General features: G+C 37.2%; 1 protein-coding gene across 3 annotated transcripts in view; it reads left to right on the top strand.

Annotated features, from left to right (window-relative positions):
• PDE7B (phosphodiesterase 7B) overlaps positions 1-16,039 on the top strand; it is a 326,767-nt gene that overhangs the window by 91,890 nt on the left and 218,838 nt on the right. For 2 of the 3 annotated variants that reach the window (XM_012474462.2, XM_012474460.2), the window contains exon 2: positions 6,870-6,930. In XM_012474462.2, coding sequence (XP_012329885.1) covers positions 6,870-6,930 — 61 coding nt within the window. Of the gene's footprint in view, positions 1-6,848; positions 6,931-16,039 lie in introns of those variants that run through there. The other variant, XM_012474461.2, reaches the window with a different exon arrangement.

Raw genomic sequence — 16,039 nt, 5'->3', positions numbered from 1 at the left:
TCGGGACAACAAGGTGTGCTTTACTTTCTGCTACACTTCAGCAACTTCCCCACAGACTGACCATGGGTAACACTTTTTCAGTTCAAGAAACTTAGGTTTGATTTTTTTTCCCTCCCCCAAAAATGACTCTAGTCATGTGTCAGGGGTTCTTTTTGTTTTATTTTGGTTTGGTTTGTTTTAACAAGCTATCCAACACAGTCATGGAGTTGTTGAGTTTTTCTGCATTTCTGCAATAGCATTCAGTGTTGAGTTACTAGCTTCATGGGTATCAAGAGGCAATTACACCAATCAATTTCTAAGCCCTGGATCACTGCCATGGTTCTGTGTTCTTGAAATCAGCAACTCAGTGATGCTTCCTAGTTTTCCATTTTCCCAGCTGTGGCCCACTGGCCTAGTAAGCTCCCAGCCTGGTGAGTCAATTTCAGAGTGCTTTGAGTGTCATTTCTGGAGACCTAGCCTATAGCCTAATCCTCCAATAATTTCATAAACATATAATTCCCTTTATTAAATTCCTTTCTGCTCAAGAACAATTATAATGTGAGAAGAAAATAATAAAAGAACCCTAGCCTATTAATTATTTTCTGATAACATTTAACATTACCTACTTGCAGAAAACTGTTACTTTCTCGGCTAACACTCAGGCAAACCTCCAAGCATCAAGGATTTCTGTCTTTGGTTTTATTAGTTTGCTAATGTTCCTCTGTTCTGAAGTTATCAAGACACATTCTTTAAAAAGATTAGTTGCTGGAGGCCCACTGAGAAAATAATAAATTCAAGTTATAGTAACTACTCAGAAAAATAAAAAATATATATAAAAGCTTATCTGAAGCAGAAAAAACATTAACTGGTTTAAGAAAGCTGGAAGTGCTGTCAATTGAAAAATGAGAACAAAACATGAGCATTTCACTTTTTTTTTTTGAGACGGAGTTTCACTTTTGTTACCCAGGCTAGAGTGCAATGGCGCGATCTCGGCTCACTGCAACCTCCGCCTCCTGGGTTCAGGCAATTCTCCTGCCTCAGCCTCCTGAGTAGCTGGGATTACAGGCACACGCCACCATGCCCAGCTAATTTTTTGTATTTTTAGTAGAGACGGGGTTTCACCATGTTGACCAGGATGGTCTCGATCTCTTGACCTCGTGATCCGCCCGCCTCAGCCTCCCAAAGTGCTGGGATTACAGGCATGAGCCACCGCACCCGGCTGCTTTTCACTATTTTTAATAACTTCTATTGAATATGATGTGGAACTATTACCAATATTTTAATATTATCAAATAGGATATAATTTTTCTTTAAGGAAAAGAGATTCATTTAATACTTAAGGGTGATTTTAAAAATTACTCCCAACGTCAATTTTTTTATAACTAAATGTATAGTGAAAGTAATAAAAAAAATAGTTTACTTAAAAAAATAAATTTTGTGCATCTGTTTTAGTTCATGGAAATTATGTTATTTTGATTTAAAATTATCTTAATGTACGGATAGGTACATTTTTATTATGTTTAAATGACAAATTAAATATATAGATAGATAGATAGATCTATGATTTACAACATGATGCTTTGAGATATGTGTACACTGTGGAATGGCTAAGTCAAGGTAATCAACATATGCCTTACCTCACATACCTAACATTTTGTGGTGAGAATACTTAAGATCTATGCTCTTAGCAATTTTCAAATATGCAATACATTATTGCTGTAGTCACCATGTTGCACAATAGATTTCTTGAACTTATTCCTCCTAAGTAAAATGTTGTAACATTTGACGAATATCTCCCCAATCTCATCCTCTAACCTTACCACCTCCCAAGCTCCTGGTAACTATTATTCTACTGTCTGCTTCTAAGAATTCAACTTTTTTGGATTCAGCACGGAAGTGAGATCATACAGTATTTGTCTTTCTGTTCCTGACTTATTTCATTTAACATAATGTCCTCCGGATTCATCTATGTTATCACAAATAACAGGATTTCCTCCTTTTTTCAAGAGTGAATAATATTCCATTTTCTTTAGCCATTCAACCATTGATGGGCACTTAGGTTGGCTCCATACCTTGGCTATTGCAAATAATAGATGCAATATATTATAGCATCCATCTTTCTCTTCCTGAATAAAAGTACAATTTTAGATACAATGTAGAAAATTCTTAATAAAAATTAGCAACCAACTTGTGAAGTATTCTGACTTTTAAAATTAGAAGAATTTCTTCATTTTCAATCCTAAAAACTAATATGAGAATTAAAATAGAATTTTAATGGACGAGTTAAATGTATTTTTATTTTTGTATTACAATCTTATCTACAATAATTTAAATTAGCACATTCTTATTCATAATGAAGTGAAAACTAAACTTGTAATGATATTATGTTGTAGATTATATTATACTGTTTTACAGATAAGAAAGCAGATTTGCAAAACTAAATGCCCATGATAGTACAGTGACAAGAAGAGGCAGCAACAGAATTTGAATTTGGATCAGTTGGATCCAAAGCATGTGCTCTACTAGGTGGCAATTCTTGCAAACAGCCAGTAGTTAGTGGGTGAGAGAAGGGGATAAAAGTAAAGATAGTCTATTTGGTCAAGGCAATGAGCAGGTCAAAAGTAGCCAATATTTGAGAATCTAGGTATCTTGGTCAAGCATCTGGTAAGCTGTCAACATTTATTCTATCATCACTGGAGAAGAATATTCCTGAGTGAGTGATACTGCCTGTGCCTCAATTTTCTACTCTGCTAAAAGAGCACAAATAGAGTGTGAAAAGTAGATGCACATCATTTAGTGCAAGGCTTAGCCCATAGTGGGCTCAACTGTTAGCAAGTCCACAAATATTTAGTCTACCTAATCCACAAAGATTTGTGAAGACCCTGGTATGAACAAGACCCCAGGGTTACAATAATGAAGCATGTCAGGAACACTAACAGTGAACGTGGTTTGACTCTTTATGGTCTCTGAGGGCAATGGACATTACACATATGAATTCATATCCTATGTGCTATGGAAGGAGATCACGTGCCTTAATCTCTCTGTTGCTAGCAGAGATCCAGCCTCCTGGATGGGGACTTTAATAACTATGGCCTATTATTTGGAGGCAGTGTCGTCTGGGAGAGATGGGCATGAACAAGGCAAGTTGGTTCAATATTTCAGGATCAAAGACAAGACAAAGATAGAATCCCTAAGGAGAGATTGGATCCTGAGAATTAGGCAGAATCCTGGTGAGCAGCACCAGGTACAAAGTCAGCATCACCTCAGCAGGGTGCCTGGATAGGGATTCCCAGCAAGTTTGACTAGAGCATGGAAGGAGGAGGGTTGCAGCACCTGAGAACCCAGCAGGGCACAAGACCTTCCCCCAGGGCAGATCCTGCAGTTCTCTGAAACTTAGACCCTGTGGCTTAACCCAATTAATCTCGTAAACTGGGTCATCACCCTGGATTTCACAGCAAGCAGGAGCCTGGCAGCAAAGGCTGGATAAACACTGGCATCAATAGGAAAAAGCACTAGAAAGAAACTGGTTTCTTTCAAGCCCTGAGAACAATCAGATTCCCTTGGGTGTTGCTTTCAAATCTGTTACCATCATCAGGTAACTTTACAAAACAGGGCAATTAAAGAGCTAGTTAAAAGTGCCTCAGCAATTTTCCAGACCCCCAGGGAGAAGAAGACAAGGAAGAGGACCCCCTCATTGTCATTGGAAGGGCCCCCACACCTGTTCTTACTGCTTGATGATGAGCTTGTCTGGCCAGTAAACCCAGGCAGGTCATGACTGTTAAGGAATGCATGCTTCACAGTTTCAAAAACTCTTCCTGGATTTGTTTATGGCCAGGAAAGAGAGTAAGACTCCAGCTCCCGGGACCTCACTGACATCAATTTGCCTGTTGAGTGACACATATAAGGCTGCCCTTGGGCTATTGTAGAAAAGAGAAGTTATGCAACCTCAACCCATCAACCCCCTCCCCTAGAAGGCCCTGCAAGGAAAGAAGGAAAGCTCTTCCTTCACAGCACATGTATGGACTTTGTCCTTAGCAAATGGCTGGAGAGCACCCCGGGGTCCTGGAGTTATTTCCTTGTAGGACTCAAAATGTGAATTGATAGAGCTTCCTAGCACTTTGTTTTGCCAAGAAGTTTAAAATGTTTAGGAAACCTCTGATCTTTCATTTAAAAATATTAACTCTTTCAGGTCAAAAAATATCACTTTAAAATGCAGGTAATGCAGAAAATGGATCCTAGTAATTTTAAAAGGTTTAATGTCTACCAAAACAACAAAATAGGAACAAATGGTATGATCAGACTCCATGAGTCATTAATCCTCACATTTGCTTCTCTGACCTGACTTGGTGGCATATATATTGGCATCCCCGTGTTACTTATGTATTTATGAAGAAATGAAGCATGAAGAGATTAGGTGACGTGATAAATATGACACTAGGTGAGCAGAGTAGCTGAGAAAAAGCTCAAGATGTAGGATCTCCATTGAGAACTCAGTGCTCTTTTGCAACCTTGAGCTGCATCCAACCTCCTTCCCCCAGAGTCAGGCCTCTTGACTCACAAAAGCAGCTTGCTTGCTTTTCACATCACTGAACCCACTGTCCATCTCCTCTACGTAATGTAGGCCATCTTAAAGAAATGGATTGACTCGAGTGTAGCAGCAGCATCCTTTCTCCTCTCAACTTGCTCCTCTTTGTACCAGAGGATGTCGTAATCAGGTGTGAAGAACATGAATTCTCACATCCAGGAATTTTTTCCCCTTAAATTACTTTGTCTTATAATATATAATGTGTAGATTCAGTAAAGATAGATGGGAGTGGGATTAACCAAGTTGTGAACAGAAAAAAAAAGGAAAATGAGTGAATGTAGCTCATCTTTAGTCTCCTTAAGGGCAAAGGAAGCACATAGTGAGAACAAATCATTTGAAGACAGTCCAGTCTGCTACCAAATGGCCTCCCAAGGAAGACAGGTACAGAGATGTATTGTGCAAAGGGCCATTTTTATATTCAGAGTTGTGAATATGAGGACAATTCTTTCTTATTTCAAAATACTTAAAATGAAGGAAAACGTTCAGCGAATAAGAGACACATCATTTTTAAAAAGTTGATAGCCCCTGTGTGCCCTCCATTTCATTTCTCAGCATTTCTTCCCCCTGCCCTAAATTTGATGCTTCGTTATTCATTGCATGTTTTTTTGCTTTTTCTATAAATTAATGTATCCATAAACAATATGTACTATTTTCAGATATTTTCAACTTCCTAAAATATGGACAGTTGTTTTTTTTTGGTTTAACATTATACTTTTATGATTTGTTTTGTTTTGTTTTGAAACAGAGTCTCACTTTGTTGCCAGGCTGGAGTGCAGTGGCGCAATCTGGGCTCACTGCAACCTCCACCTCCTGGGTTCAAGCGATTCTTCCGCCTCAGCCTCCCGAGTTGCTGGGACTACAGATGTGCCACCACACCCAGCTAATTTTTGTATTTTTAGTAGAGACGAGGTTTCACCATGTTGGCCAGGATGGTCTCGATCTCTCGACCTCTTGATCCACCTGCCTTGGCCTCCCAAAGTGTTGGGATTACAGGCCCAACAGAGCCACCACGCCCAGCCTTATGTTTTAAATATTATATATGTCTTTATATAATTTGCATGTTATATATTTTATTATTTGAATATTCCAGATTCTTAATATTATATATTTCATATATACATATTATATATGTTTTACAGCATATATAGCTCTAATTCGTTTTAACTGTTGGGTCATATTCCACTTATAAATAACACTTATTTTCTTATCTGTTTTGTACCAAGACATTAAAGTTGCATATGAAATTTCTCTAGCTATAAATCTAGAAGACAACTTGCTATGTCATAGAGTATGACCATTTCATCTTTGCTGGATTTTGCAAATTTTTTTCTAAAGCAATTGTATCATTTTATACTCCATCCCCTAGTTTGTGAGAGTATCCATTTCTCTACATTCTTGAAAACACTTGTTATTGCCAGACTTCTAAATTTTGTGAAATTGACAAGTTGAAAATAAACCTCATTTTATCTTTAATTTGCTTGCCTCTGATCACAGCTATGGTTGAATACGTTTTCTGCGTTTATTGACCATTCAGATTTTTCCTCTTCTATGAATTGCTTGCTCATGTCCTTTAACCATTTTTCTATTACATTATTTGTTAACTTTTCATTGATCTGAAAGATTTATGTATATATTCAAGTACTGACCATTTGTCAATATATTCATCATACAAATGTGGTATATTCTTAAATAACTGATTATATCTCTGGAATTTGCCTTGCACAAAAGTTTTAACAAGCAAGTTAAAACTAAGATATAGATAAGAAAGTTGATATTTCCATGAGTCTGTGAGTTCAGGAAAAGCATTATGAATGCCAGTTTTTCATTATTTCTCTACTTGTTTTTCCTTCCAAGTTCAGAGAGATAAAGTATAGGCCACATAGCTTTACCATTGATAGTATCTGTGCTTTGCAGAGTGGGTAGTGTAGAATACTATGGGAGATGAATAAGGACCAACTTTGAGAATAATTAGCCTCAGATTATTGGGCCTAATAGATTGCATACCTTCCATTGAAATAGAAACTGTTTCAAACCAAATGCATTTCTAACTGTGACTTCTCATGGGAGTGCACAGAATCAGCTCTATGCAAGGGCATAAGGCATTCAGAAACAATCTATTCCAACTTACCCCTCAAATATTTTACTACCAGACAAGTCTCTACTCATAACTTAAGTCCCTACACTCAGGTGACCAATGAAAACAAAAGTAGAATAATGTTATGGTAATGTCAGGTCACATGGATATATTGCCTTGGGAATCTTGGCATGAAACCTTAAAATAACCATGGCTATCTTTCTATTTCAGAGGTGTGGCGAAATCTTGTTTGAGAACCCCGATCAGAATGCCAAATGTGTTTGCATGCTAGGTAAGAAGGATTCTCCTTTTAAATATATTAAGCACGTTGATGTCATGTGGCGTTATCATTGCTCTGTTGCCTTTTTGACTGTATCTTGTTCTGTTTTGAAGAAGCTGATCGGTTCTTCTATGGGTTTACAGACAGCTATAATACATTTATATGTGTAACACCTGATAATGAAGAAAGGTTTTGATTTTCTTAATTGTCAGTCAGTCAAGAACCATGCTTCCGAGTCTTTCAAAATTTTTCTTGAATCATCAGCATAACGTAGAATTAAGTGGTTTATATTCAGGCAGCTCTGATGAAAAGGTAAGAATCACTTTGCAATTGCTAAACCAGAGATGGATGATAAGATAGATAAGTAAATGATTAAGTTTTTACATCATGGCACAAAACCCTTACTTAGAATTCCTGGGAGAAATGTGTATTTGAACTGCTATAATCTGAAGTCAGCACAACTATTATCCACACAGCATTTGTAACAAAAAACAACATTGTAATGAATAATCATTTGTTCTTGTAGGACAATGTATCATCAATGCCTTTGACAAACTATTTTAATATGTATTGTTAGTTAATGAAGTTGGTATTATTTTCCTCATTTTGTAGGTTAGAAACATTATAGAGAATATAAGTGATACACTTAACCTCAGAGTGAGAAATGGTCCAAATCATTATATGAAAGTTTCTAAACTGCAAAATTTTAGGACTAGTGTTTAGTTCTCATTTAATCCACTAAACTATGTCCAATGAAGTAGTAATTCATTATAGTAATAGAAGAAAACGGTAGCAAGGATATATAAAAATTATTCCTAAATTTTATTTTCATCAAAATTTTGCCTTTGTAGATTCTAACCTTGAACTATGCTTATAAGCAAAGAACAAAATTATTCATTTTAGCATTTTCCATTTACTCTGGCCATTTCATGTATTTACAGCCTAGATTATTGGTAAAAAGCAGACAACAAGATAAATAGAGGCAGGCGAAGATCTTGGTAATTTGTAATTCAAAATAATCGTGTAACAAATAACCAAAAGGGATACATGACTTAAGAAACAAATGAAAACCAGACATCATATTTTTCTAGGCTTCTAATCTTTCTTAAATTCTTTATAAACTTCTCTTTGCAGTTCTATGTTTTTATTTTAACTAAGATGGTGGCTATACAGTAATACATCCATTGGAAAATGAACATTTTACTAGAAGCACATGAACAAAGAATACAGCATTGCATCCATACACCCATTTCAAATATCCAATATTCCTTCCCCTTGAAAGTGTGAAATCAAAATGTCTCCAAAGTTCTAATATTTCAGGTACTAGATAGATGCAGAGATAGACAGATGATAGATAGACAGATTAGATAGATGATGTATAGATAGATAATTGATAGATTGATGGATACATGATAGATAGATGATTGATAGATGATGGAGAGATAGAGAGATAGAAAGAGAGAGAGAGAGACAGACACAGATGGAAGCAGAAAAAAAAATCCTTTGTCAAGCCATGTGTCCCAATTTTGGATTTGGGAAACTGTCTTACCTCCACATCAAATCTATTCAACAATTAATTAACTCATTTAATTTTCCACAATAACAAGATGAGGTTGGTGCTATTGTTATCTTCATTATACAATAAGGAAATTGCAGCAAATGGTCTGATACTACAAGTACCTTACTACCACTGAATTATTATTTGATTGTAGCTTCTACCTGGTCTGGTAACTTGAATCAACGTTTAACTCATGATAATTTTAAGCACATGAATACATTATCTATTGTGACTGAATGTTTCTGTGTCCTGGCTTCCATGTAAGTTACTTGATTAGTTTATCGCTAGAACAGCAAGAGACTGTCTACTACTCCCTATGGATCTGAATGCACTTAAAGTAAGATCAATTATCTTTCCATCTCTTCTAGATTATATGGTACTGTTTATATAGCTGTGAGAAAGCAATCCTACCTGCCAAACGTGTCTCTAATGAATCTGCCAGATTGCACAAAATTCTAAAATTAGAAATGTATTTATATAAATCAGTTTTATGTTGCTACCACTGTCATACTAATTACAGTTAATTGAGCACTTAATATGTGGCAGGTGAAATCCATCCTAAACACCTTACATAATTAGATCATTTATTCTAAGTAAATTAAGGGATGCCCTATCTTTCAAAATGTAGATATCTCTGGCAATGGAAGTTTTAATAAAGCTGCTGCTGGTTACTAACCTTGTAGATTTCATTAGTTTGTTAGATTTCACTTTTCTTAGTGATACAGAACTAAATAATAAAAGGAACCATGAGAATGGAAGTTTTTATTAGTTTCAGGACACATAGGAAGAACAAGTATACATTTTATCTTTAAGTTAGACAATAAATAATTATTGAGTGTTCACAGGTAATATTATGCCTAGTGAGCTTGAGTTGCTGACAAAGTGAAAATTGTGCCCTTGAGGAGCTTATATTTAAGAAGGCTTAGATTTTTTTTTAAAGAGAATTGCTGCCACTTTTAATTCAGACACTTAAGAAGTCCTTCATTATGGATATCAGTACACATGGATCAACCTCACCATTAACATACATCCACCTGAAGCCCAAGGACTGCTACTTGGCACAGCAAAATGGTCCAAGATGATTAAAAAAAAAAAAAGTAAAGTTGAATGGTTTATTCACTTAAAACAAGAGAAATGAAGTTATGAGTACATAAGTCCCTAAAACTGAGACCACATCTTGTATTCTTCAAGAAAGACCATCTATATTAACACAAAAATCACCTCTTCACCACTATCTAAGGTATTAGTTTGCTGCTACCTTCAGAAGGAATCTGAGATGAGGTTTTATGATTTCCTAAAGCATTGTTTGAGAAAACTTGACATCTCACACAACAAAGTATAAGGAGTCTCTGATAATATTGTAAAGGACTATTGTGTTTCATAAGTGCTGCCAACCATAAATGTAGTTATTATTTTTGCAGATACTTTTGTAACATTTTTATGAATAAATTAAAATTTCTAAATGAGAAAATCAAATACATGGGTCACCCAATATTGAGATCCTGATGGGGGCCAACCTGAGACATCTTCATCTTTCACTGGTCAAGCTCTCAGCTCACTCCCCTTGAAACCTCCCTCTCTACCCACCCACAGTCCAGGTTTGGGTGCCTGCTGGATCCTAGGCCGTGCACTGGTTTCAGCAACAGCTAAGGTAGAATATGGAGAAGGCTCACTAGCCAGGGACTCCATTTGCATTTCCTTCTAATCCACTGGCAAGTCCCCAGATCATTCTGAAAAGTACTGTTTTTATGCTTTGGGTTGTCTACCTCATGACTTCCATGGATAAACCATTCTTACCGAAAATCACGCTTCTGACTCGTTGCTTTAAATGAGACATAAAATGTAAAATTCACCTTGAGTTACTCTGAAGCCCCAAATTCAGTGCAGCTTTAAATGGAAACCAAACTACTGTCATGTATAGGTCTTGCAGGGAATTATTTCTGGCTTCAGGAGAACAGCTCATGTTGCATATGAAGGTAAATACAGGTATACTGTAGAGCTGACTTCACTAAGTGTTAACTGTTTATTCCTTACAGTTTGTTCAGAGAGGGCTAACATGGATGACCAAGTTAAACACCAAATTGTAATGAATGTTGCTTTCTTCTTTCCTTCAGGCTCAGGGCAATGTGTTTAGAGCTTCTGCCTCCCTGTTCTCCCCTCTCCACCTTCCTTTTATAAACTTAGCCATAAGATTTTACTGAAGTTCCAATTGGCCTTGGAAGTTTACATAATTATGTCAGTGGATACACAACTGTATAGCAAGACTTTCACCTTCTTCAGGTATCATGAACAGATACTAAAAGAAAGAGAAAGTAGAAGAGACATTATCTCTCATTGCATAATTAACGCATGAAGTATGGCAAGTTACTAAAAAGAGTTTACTTTTTAAAAGCATAATGAAAAACCGTTGGCTAAAAAGAGCCAAGAGTATTTAAAGAAATTATGTAAAATGATCAATGTTGATTCACTTCTCAGTTCATTTGTGAACCTTGCTCTGTGAAATGATAAATCAGTGGGAAAAGAAACTTTCAGAAGGAAATTCCTGATCAGATTTAGTGCTTCTTTCTATTTCCTCCTTTCATTATTATTAGAGTGGGATTTTTTCAAATTATAAGCCTTAATTTTTAATTTGTGATATTTTCTTATCTCAGTTTCTTCATCCTCTTAATCAAGGTTTAATTCTTTCTCATTAGAAATTTTCAGTGGCCCTGTTTTTGTCTCGTATGATTTCTTTCATGCTGTTGATTGTTATGATGATTTCAATGTACAATAAGCACTTTCTTACCTGCCATGACTTAAAAGGGGAGTGTTCACATTAGTTTTCTGGTAGAAATTTTTTATAAATTATTTAAATGATTGCTAATCTTCAGATAACAGAACACCAGAAAATCGATATTTTATTATACAATCAACATAGGCATAGAGGGACTTGCTTTGTAGCACTAGCTCTGAAAAATTAACTGTGTACTCATAGAAGTTGCTTCATCTCTGTAGGATTAAATTCATAGTTTTCCTGCAAGTAGAAATAAAGACATCTGTCTTCCTAGCCCAGGGGTTTTTCTGGTGAGAGAATGAAATGTTCCATGAAGAGAAGCCCGTTATGATGTCTGCCCTAAATATTGTGTATGTTGATGCATAAGTGATAACAATTGAAAATCTAAAAATTGATAATATAAACTAATAAAAATAAATTATTTACTGATGACACCAATGGTGTTTAGAAAAGCAATTAAAAAGCTAAAACATTATATAAATGTGAGGACAATTTTTTAAAATATTAAATACATTCTTCAAAATTGCATGGTGCTTTCAGGGTAGAATGAGACCTTCATCTACTTTTTATTAATCGGGTACGCATCGAGCACCAGCAAGGTCGTGGTGCTCAGCATTGGGAATCCAAAGACCAGTGAGCCGTACAGTCTGGCTTTAGAGGGTTTATCCTTCAGCAAGAGATTCAGGTTCTGAAGCCCAATGTATGCAACACTAACTCGACTGATAAGTGCTACAGAAGAAATAAAGATAAAATATATAGGGACTTCAAAAAATGAAGAGAGTGCATATAGCAAGGATGTGAAGACTCACATTTCTAGATATGAAAGTTGAGAAAGTGGCAGCACTCTAGGTGGATGCAAGATCACTCTCAAAAGCCCTGAGATAAACTGGGGAGTGTTTCTGGGAAAGTGTTTCAGACCACGAGGTAGATGAAAGAATAAATTGAAAAGAAATTTGAGACATGATTATAGAGAGCTTGACTATCATCATTGGCCCTAAAAAGGACACAAGTACCAGATAAAAGAGAGTTCTGGTCTCCTTTATTTAGTTAGAGAGTCTTTTCAATTTAGTTATAGAGTATCAGAGGATACTCTATAAACTCCCATGAACTGGGTAGTATTAAGTAAAGCCATTCATCAGCTACTTATGAAATTAAACAATTTTAACCCAATGCGTATGTTACCCAATCTATATCTGGCGACCTGAATTCTGGTTTCATTTTTTTAAAATACATGCTAATTCTATTTTTTTATCCTCATATCAAATGTCATAGTATTTTATTAAGAAACGACGATATTTTCGTCTGTGACAGTAGAGAAAATTGATTTTTTCACTTTTTGGGAACTTTGTCAGCTAATAAAGTTGGGAGTTATTTTATATTTATATTTTGCCCTTATCACTGGCCTCAGCTTGTGGTTTTTGCATGTGGACACTTATGAGACATATACGTTGTTTCTTAAAAACTAATACACAATCTGTTTTAAGGTAAAAAAAAGATTTGGCATCAAAGTAGGCCACTGTGGTGTTGTAGAAAGAACAAGGCATTGAAAGACCTGGTACCAGCTAATAACTGTGGGAGCACAGGCGTGTCGTTTAGGGGTTGTAGACCTGTTTATTCTTCTCTAAAATTGAATAACAAACAATAATAACAATATTATTGTCTAACTGATTAGGTCCGTTGAGGATTACATGACAATAACTATTAAAACATTCAGCAAACTTGTAGAAGTACTATAAATATAAGTATTGTTTTTATTAATACTAATACTCAATTTTTTCTAAGTCCTTGCACTTCATTTTGTATTTGTAATATATGCAAATTGAAAGTATTGTAGATTTTAAATATTAAATGATCTCAGTATGGTTCAAAGTGAACAGCTATTTTCAAGTGCATGTTGGCAATTTAGTAATAAGCATATTATGCTCATAGGTTATGAAAGATTATTTTTCATGCACTTGACTTTACAAGTAAAAACTATGTTGAAAGACAGAAGTTTTCATGTTGCTTGATTTCGATCTATTAAGGTTAGAATGCCTCAGGAATTTGAGTTACTTTTATCTTACACTTTCAAAGCTCTTCATTGCTGTCACTCGGATTCATCAATTCACTCTCTCTGTATCTATGCACAGAAAACAAAATCACTAAATGATATTTTCTTACTCTGCCCAAAGAGGGTAAATTGAACCTGGATATTCCCAAGGGAGGATGGTGGGAGCATCATTCCCCATCATTCACCCAAGGCCCTGTCTTGTTTTATTTTTCGTTGCTCTTACCACTGAGGACACAGTTTCTATTTGTCCATCGCTGCCCCCACCCTTGCCCTGCAACACACCCACACATGCAGAATGCGATTATCACAGAAGTAAGGACTCCGTTTTATTCACTGTTGAATATCCAGCATCTGGAACATCTAGCTGTCCACCCCCTCAGAGGAACTCACTATTTACTGAATGGATACAAACTGATGTGTTTGTGAGAACGGCAGAGTCATCTGGAGTGCCTCTCTCAAGTGTGTCAAAGATGGGTTGACCTAGTATTTAAAACCCTCTGCTAACATAGCCAAGGCCATGGGTCAGCTCCTATATGAACTAACTGGTGGCTTCCCAAACACACTACTCCAGGTTACTAGATAAGAAAGAGTAGTTCTCTTCAAATAGGCAATTAGAGCTATCCTAAGAAGGAGATTAACAAGTATTCGTTGAGTGCCGCTGTATGCCCAACCCTCTGTTGGAGTACTCTGAAAGTTGATATAATTATGAGCAAGGTAGAATCTCTATTGCCACAGAGTATATTCTTGGGCAGATGGAGCATTGTGCTGAGAAAACAAGAAGAGGCCCGTTATTTTGTCTTCTCATGGTTATGGAAATATATAGCAAATTATTTCGCCCTGAAGTTTGTGGTTTAAAAGGCATTCTACACTATCCTTCTGCCTTTTAAAATTTTATATACATAAGAAAAGCAAGTTTCCTAGTTTGAAGGTTGCTTTCTGTGGAAGGTTGCAGCATTTCCACAGCAACAGAACACCTCATTTTTGAATGCAGCCGGAAGCCAGGGCTCAGATGAGAGCTAGCTGCAGAATAACAACACAAGCAAGGTCCAAACTATCAGAACTGAAGTTGTCAAGCCCAAAAGTGACAGAAGGGTCAGTCTTGTATTGGATTAGCTTCATTTTCTGTCTGAAGGTAGAAAAAGGGAATTCAATGAGACCCATCAGACTTACACAAAGCTACACTTCAGAAAACATGTTCAATCAACAAACACTTTATAGATACACATTGTGTCCCAGAGTAGGGATGCAAAAACATTGAAATTCTGGCTTCTGTCCTCAGCAAGCTCCCAATCTAGTGACACAGGGACAACCACACAATGACAACATAACATGATAAACCACAGTAAGAAGGGCCCAGGTCTTATGGGAGGAGGAAGGGTAGAGTGGTGTCAGGAAAGGCCTTGTGCAAGACGTGGTGAGGAGCTGAGTGTCAAAGAGAAGCTCCAGACTGCCCTGGAGGTTGTGGTGAGGACAGCCCAGTGGGAAAGGTGTTAGTATTTCTAAGAGCAACAGGAACCGGCAGCTTAACATGACCAATTAAAAACTGTTAAGATGGTCTTTATGTCTGGAAAATAGAATAAGAGGAATGAAACAAGACAATGGAGTGTGGAGAGGAAGGCAGCAGAGATTATGAGGAGCCTTATAACAGGACAAATAACCACTGAATGATGTTTAAGCAGAGGAGCTACAGGGTGAGATGCACACTTCAGACAGATCATCTAGTTAGAGTAGAGAATGCACAGGAGGAAGACGAGGCTGGAGAGAGACCAGTTAGGGAACAGCAGTATCTATCAGGTGAGAAATGATGAGTCCAACCTGAACTGAGACAGTGTCAGGGAGGACAGAAGGCACCAAATACAGGAAACTTTTCAAGAGGGTGGCAAAACTCTACAATGGGTTGAGTGTATGAAATGTTATGAAACGGACAGAGGTACTGCCCTCTCCTACAAAGGAGAGTCCGAGAGAATTGAGTTTGCATGGAGTGGGGGTAGTGGGGAGAGGTTACATTTTAGACACAGTAAATTTGAGGTGCCCAAGGAACTCTCCAGTGCAGCACAGCTCAGAAGAGGGATCTGCAAGTCAATGGCGGCCACAACGTAAGAGAAATGAGATCACCCAGGGAAAGCTGAGGAGTGAGATGAGGCTGTGCTTTGGAATGCCCAGAAGCATCCCCCAAAGGGCTGGGCAGGTTCAAAAGGAGCCTATAGAAGTCTAAATAGGTAGGAGATTAACAAAGAGCGTACAGAATGATAAAGGAAAATGAGAGAATGGTATTTTAGCCATGTTAGCCAAGATGCAAGGGGAGGGGGAGGGGAAGAGAGAGAGAGAAAGAGGGAGAGAGGGAGGGAAGGAGGGAGGGAGGAGTCTGAAAAAGGGCAGGGGATATGACGGTATCTCTCAAAGTCTGCAGTCAGTAAGGGTATCTAAGGAAGGGAAGGATTGGAGAACGTTTTCACGGTGAGAGGAGAGAAGAACTGGCTTAGGTTTTATGAAGAGAAAGGGAGTAGTTGTGAGCCTTAAACCTGCAATTGTGAGAAGATGGTCCCCATGGGTGAGGAAGCATGGAGATGGAGACAGGCGTGCCTGGGTGCAGCCAGGCGGAGCTGGGAGAGTTTCCATCTGATCACTTCCCGTCTATTTAAGAAAGAAATACCAAGTTCTGATGAGCTTAAGGAGAGGAGCAAGTGAATGCAAGCATACAGAACTAGGTTAATTCAAACTAATGTTACAGGACATGTTA

This window comes from Aotus nancymaae, unplaced genomic scaffold (genome assembly GCF_030222135.1).
Source record: "Aotus nancymaae isolate 86718 unplaced genomic scaffold, 86718_ANA_hifiasm-v0.15.2.pri h1tg000040l, whole genome shotgun sequence".
In the NCBI taxonomy this organism is placed as follows: Eukaryota; Metazoa; Chordata; class Mammalia; order Primates; family Aotidae; genus Aotus; species Aotus nancymaae.
Note: the sequence above shows the minus strand (reverse complement) of the source record. Positions and strands in the feature narration are given on the sequence as shown.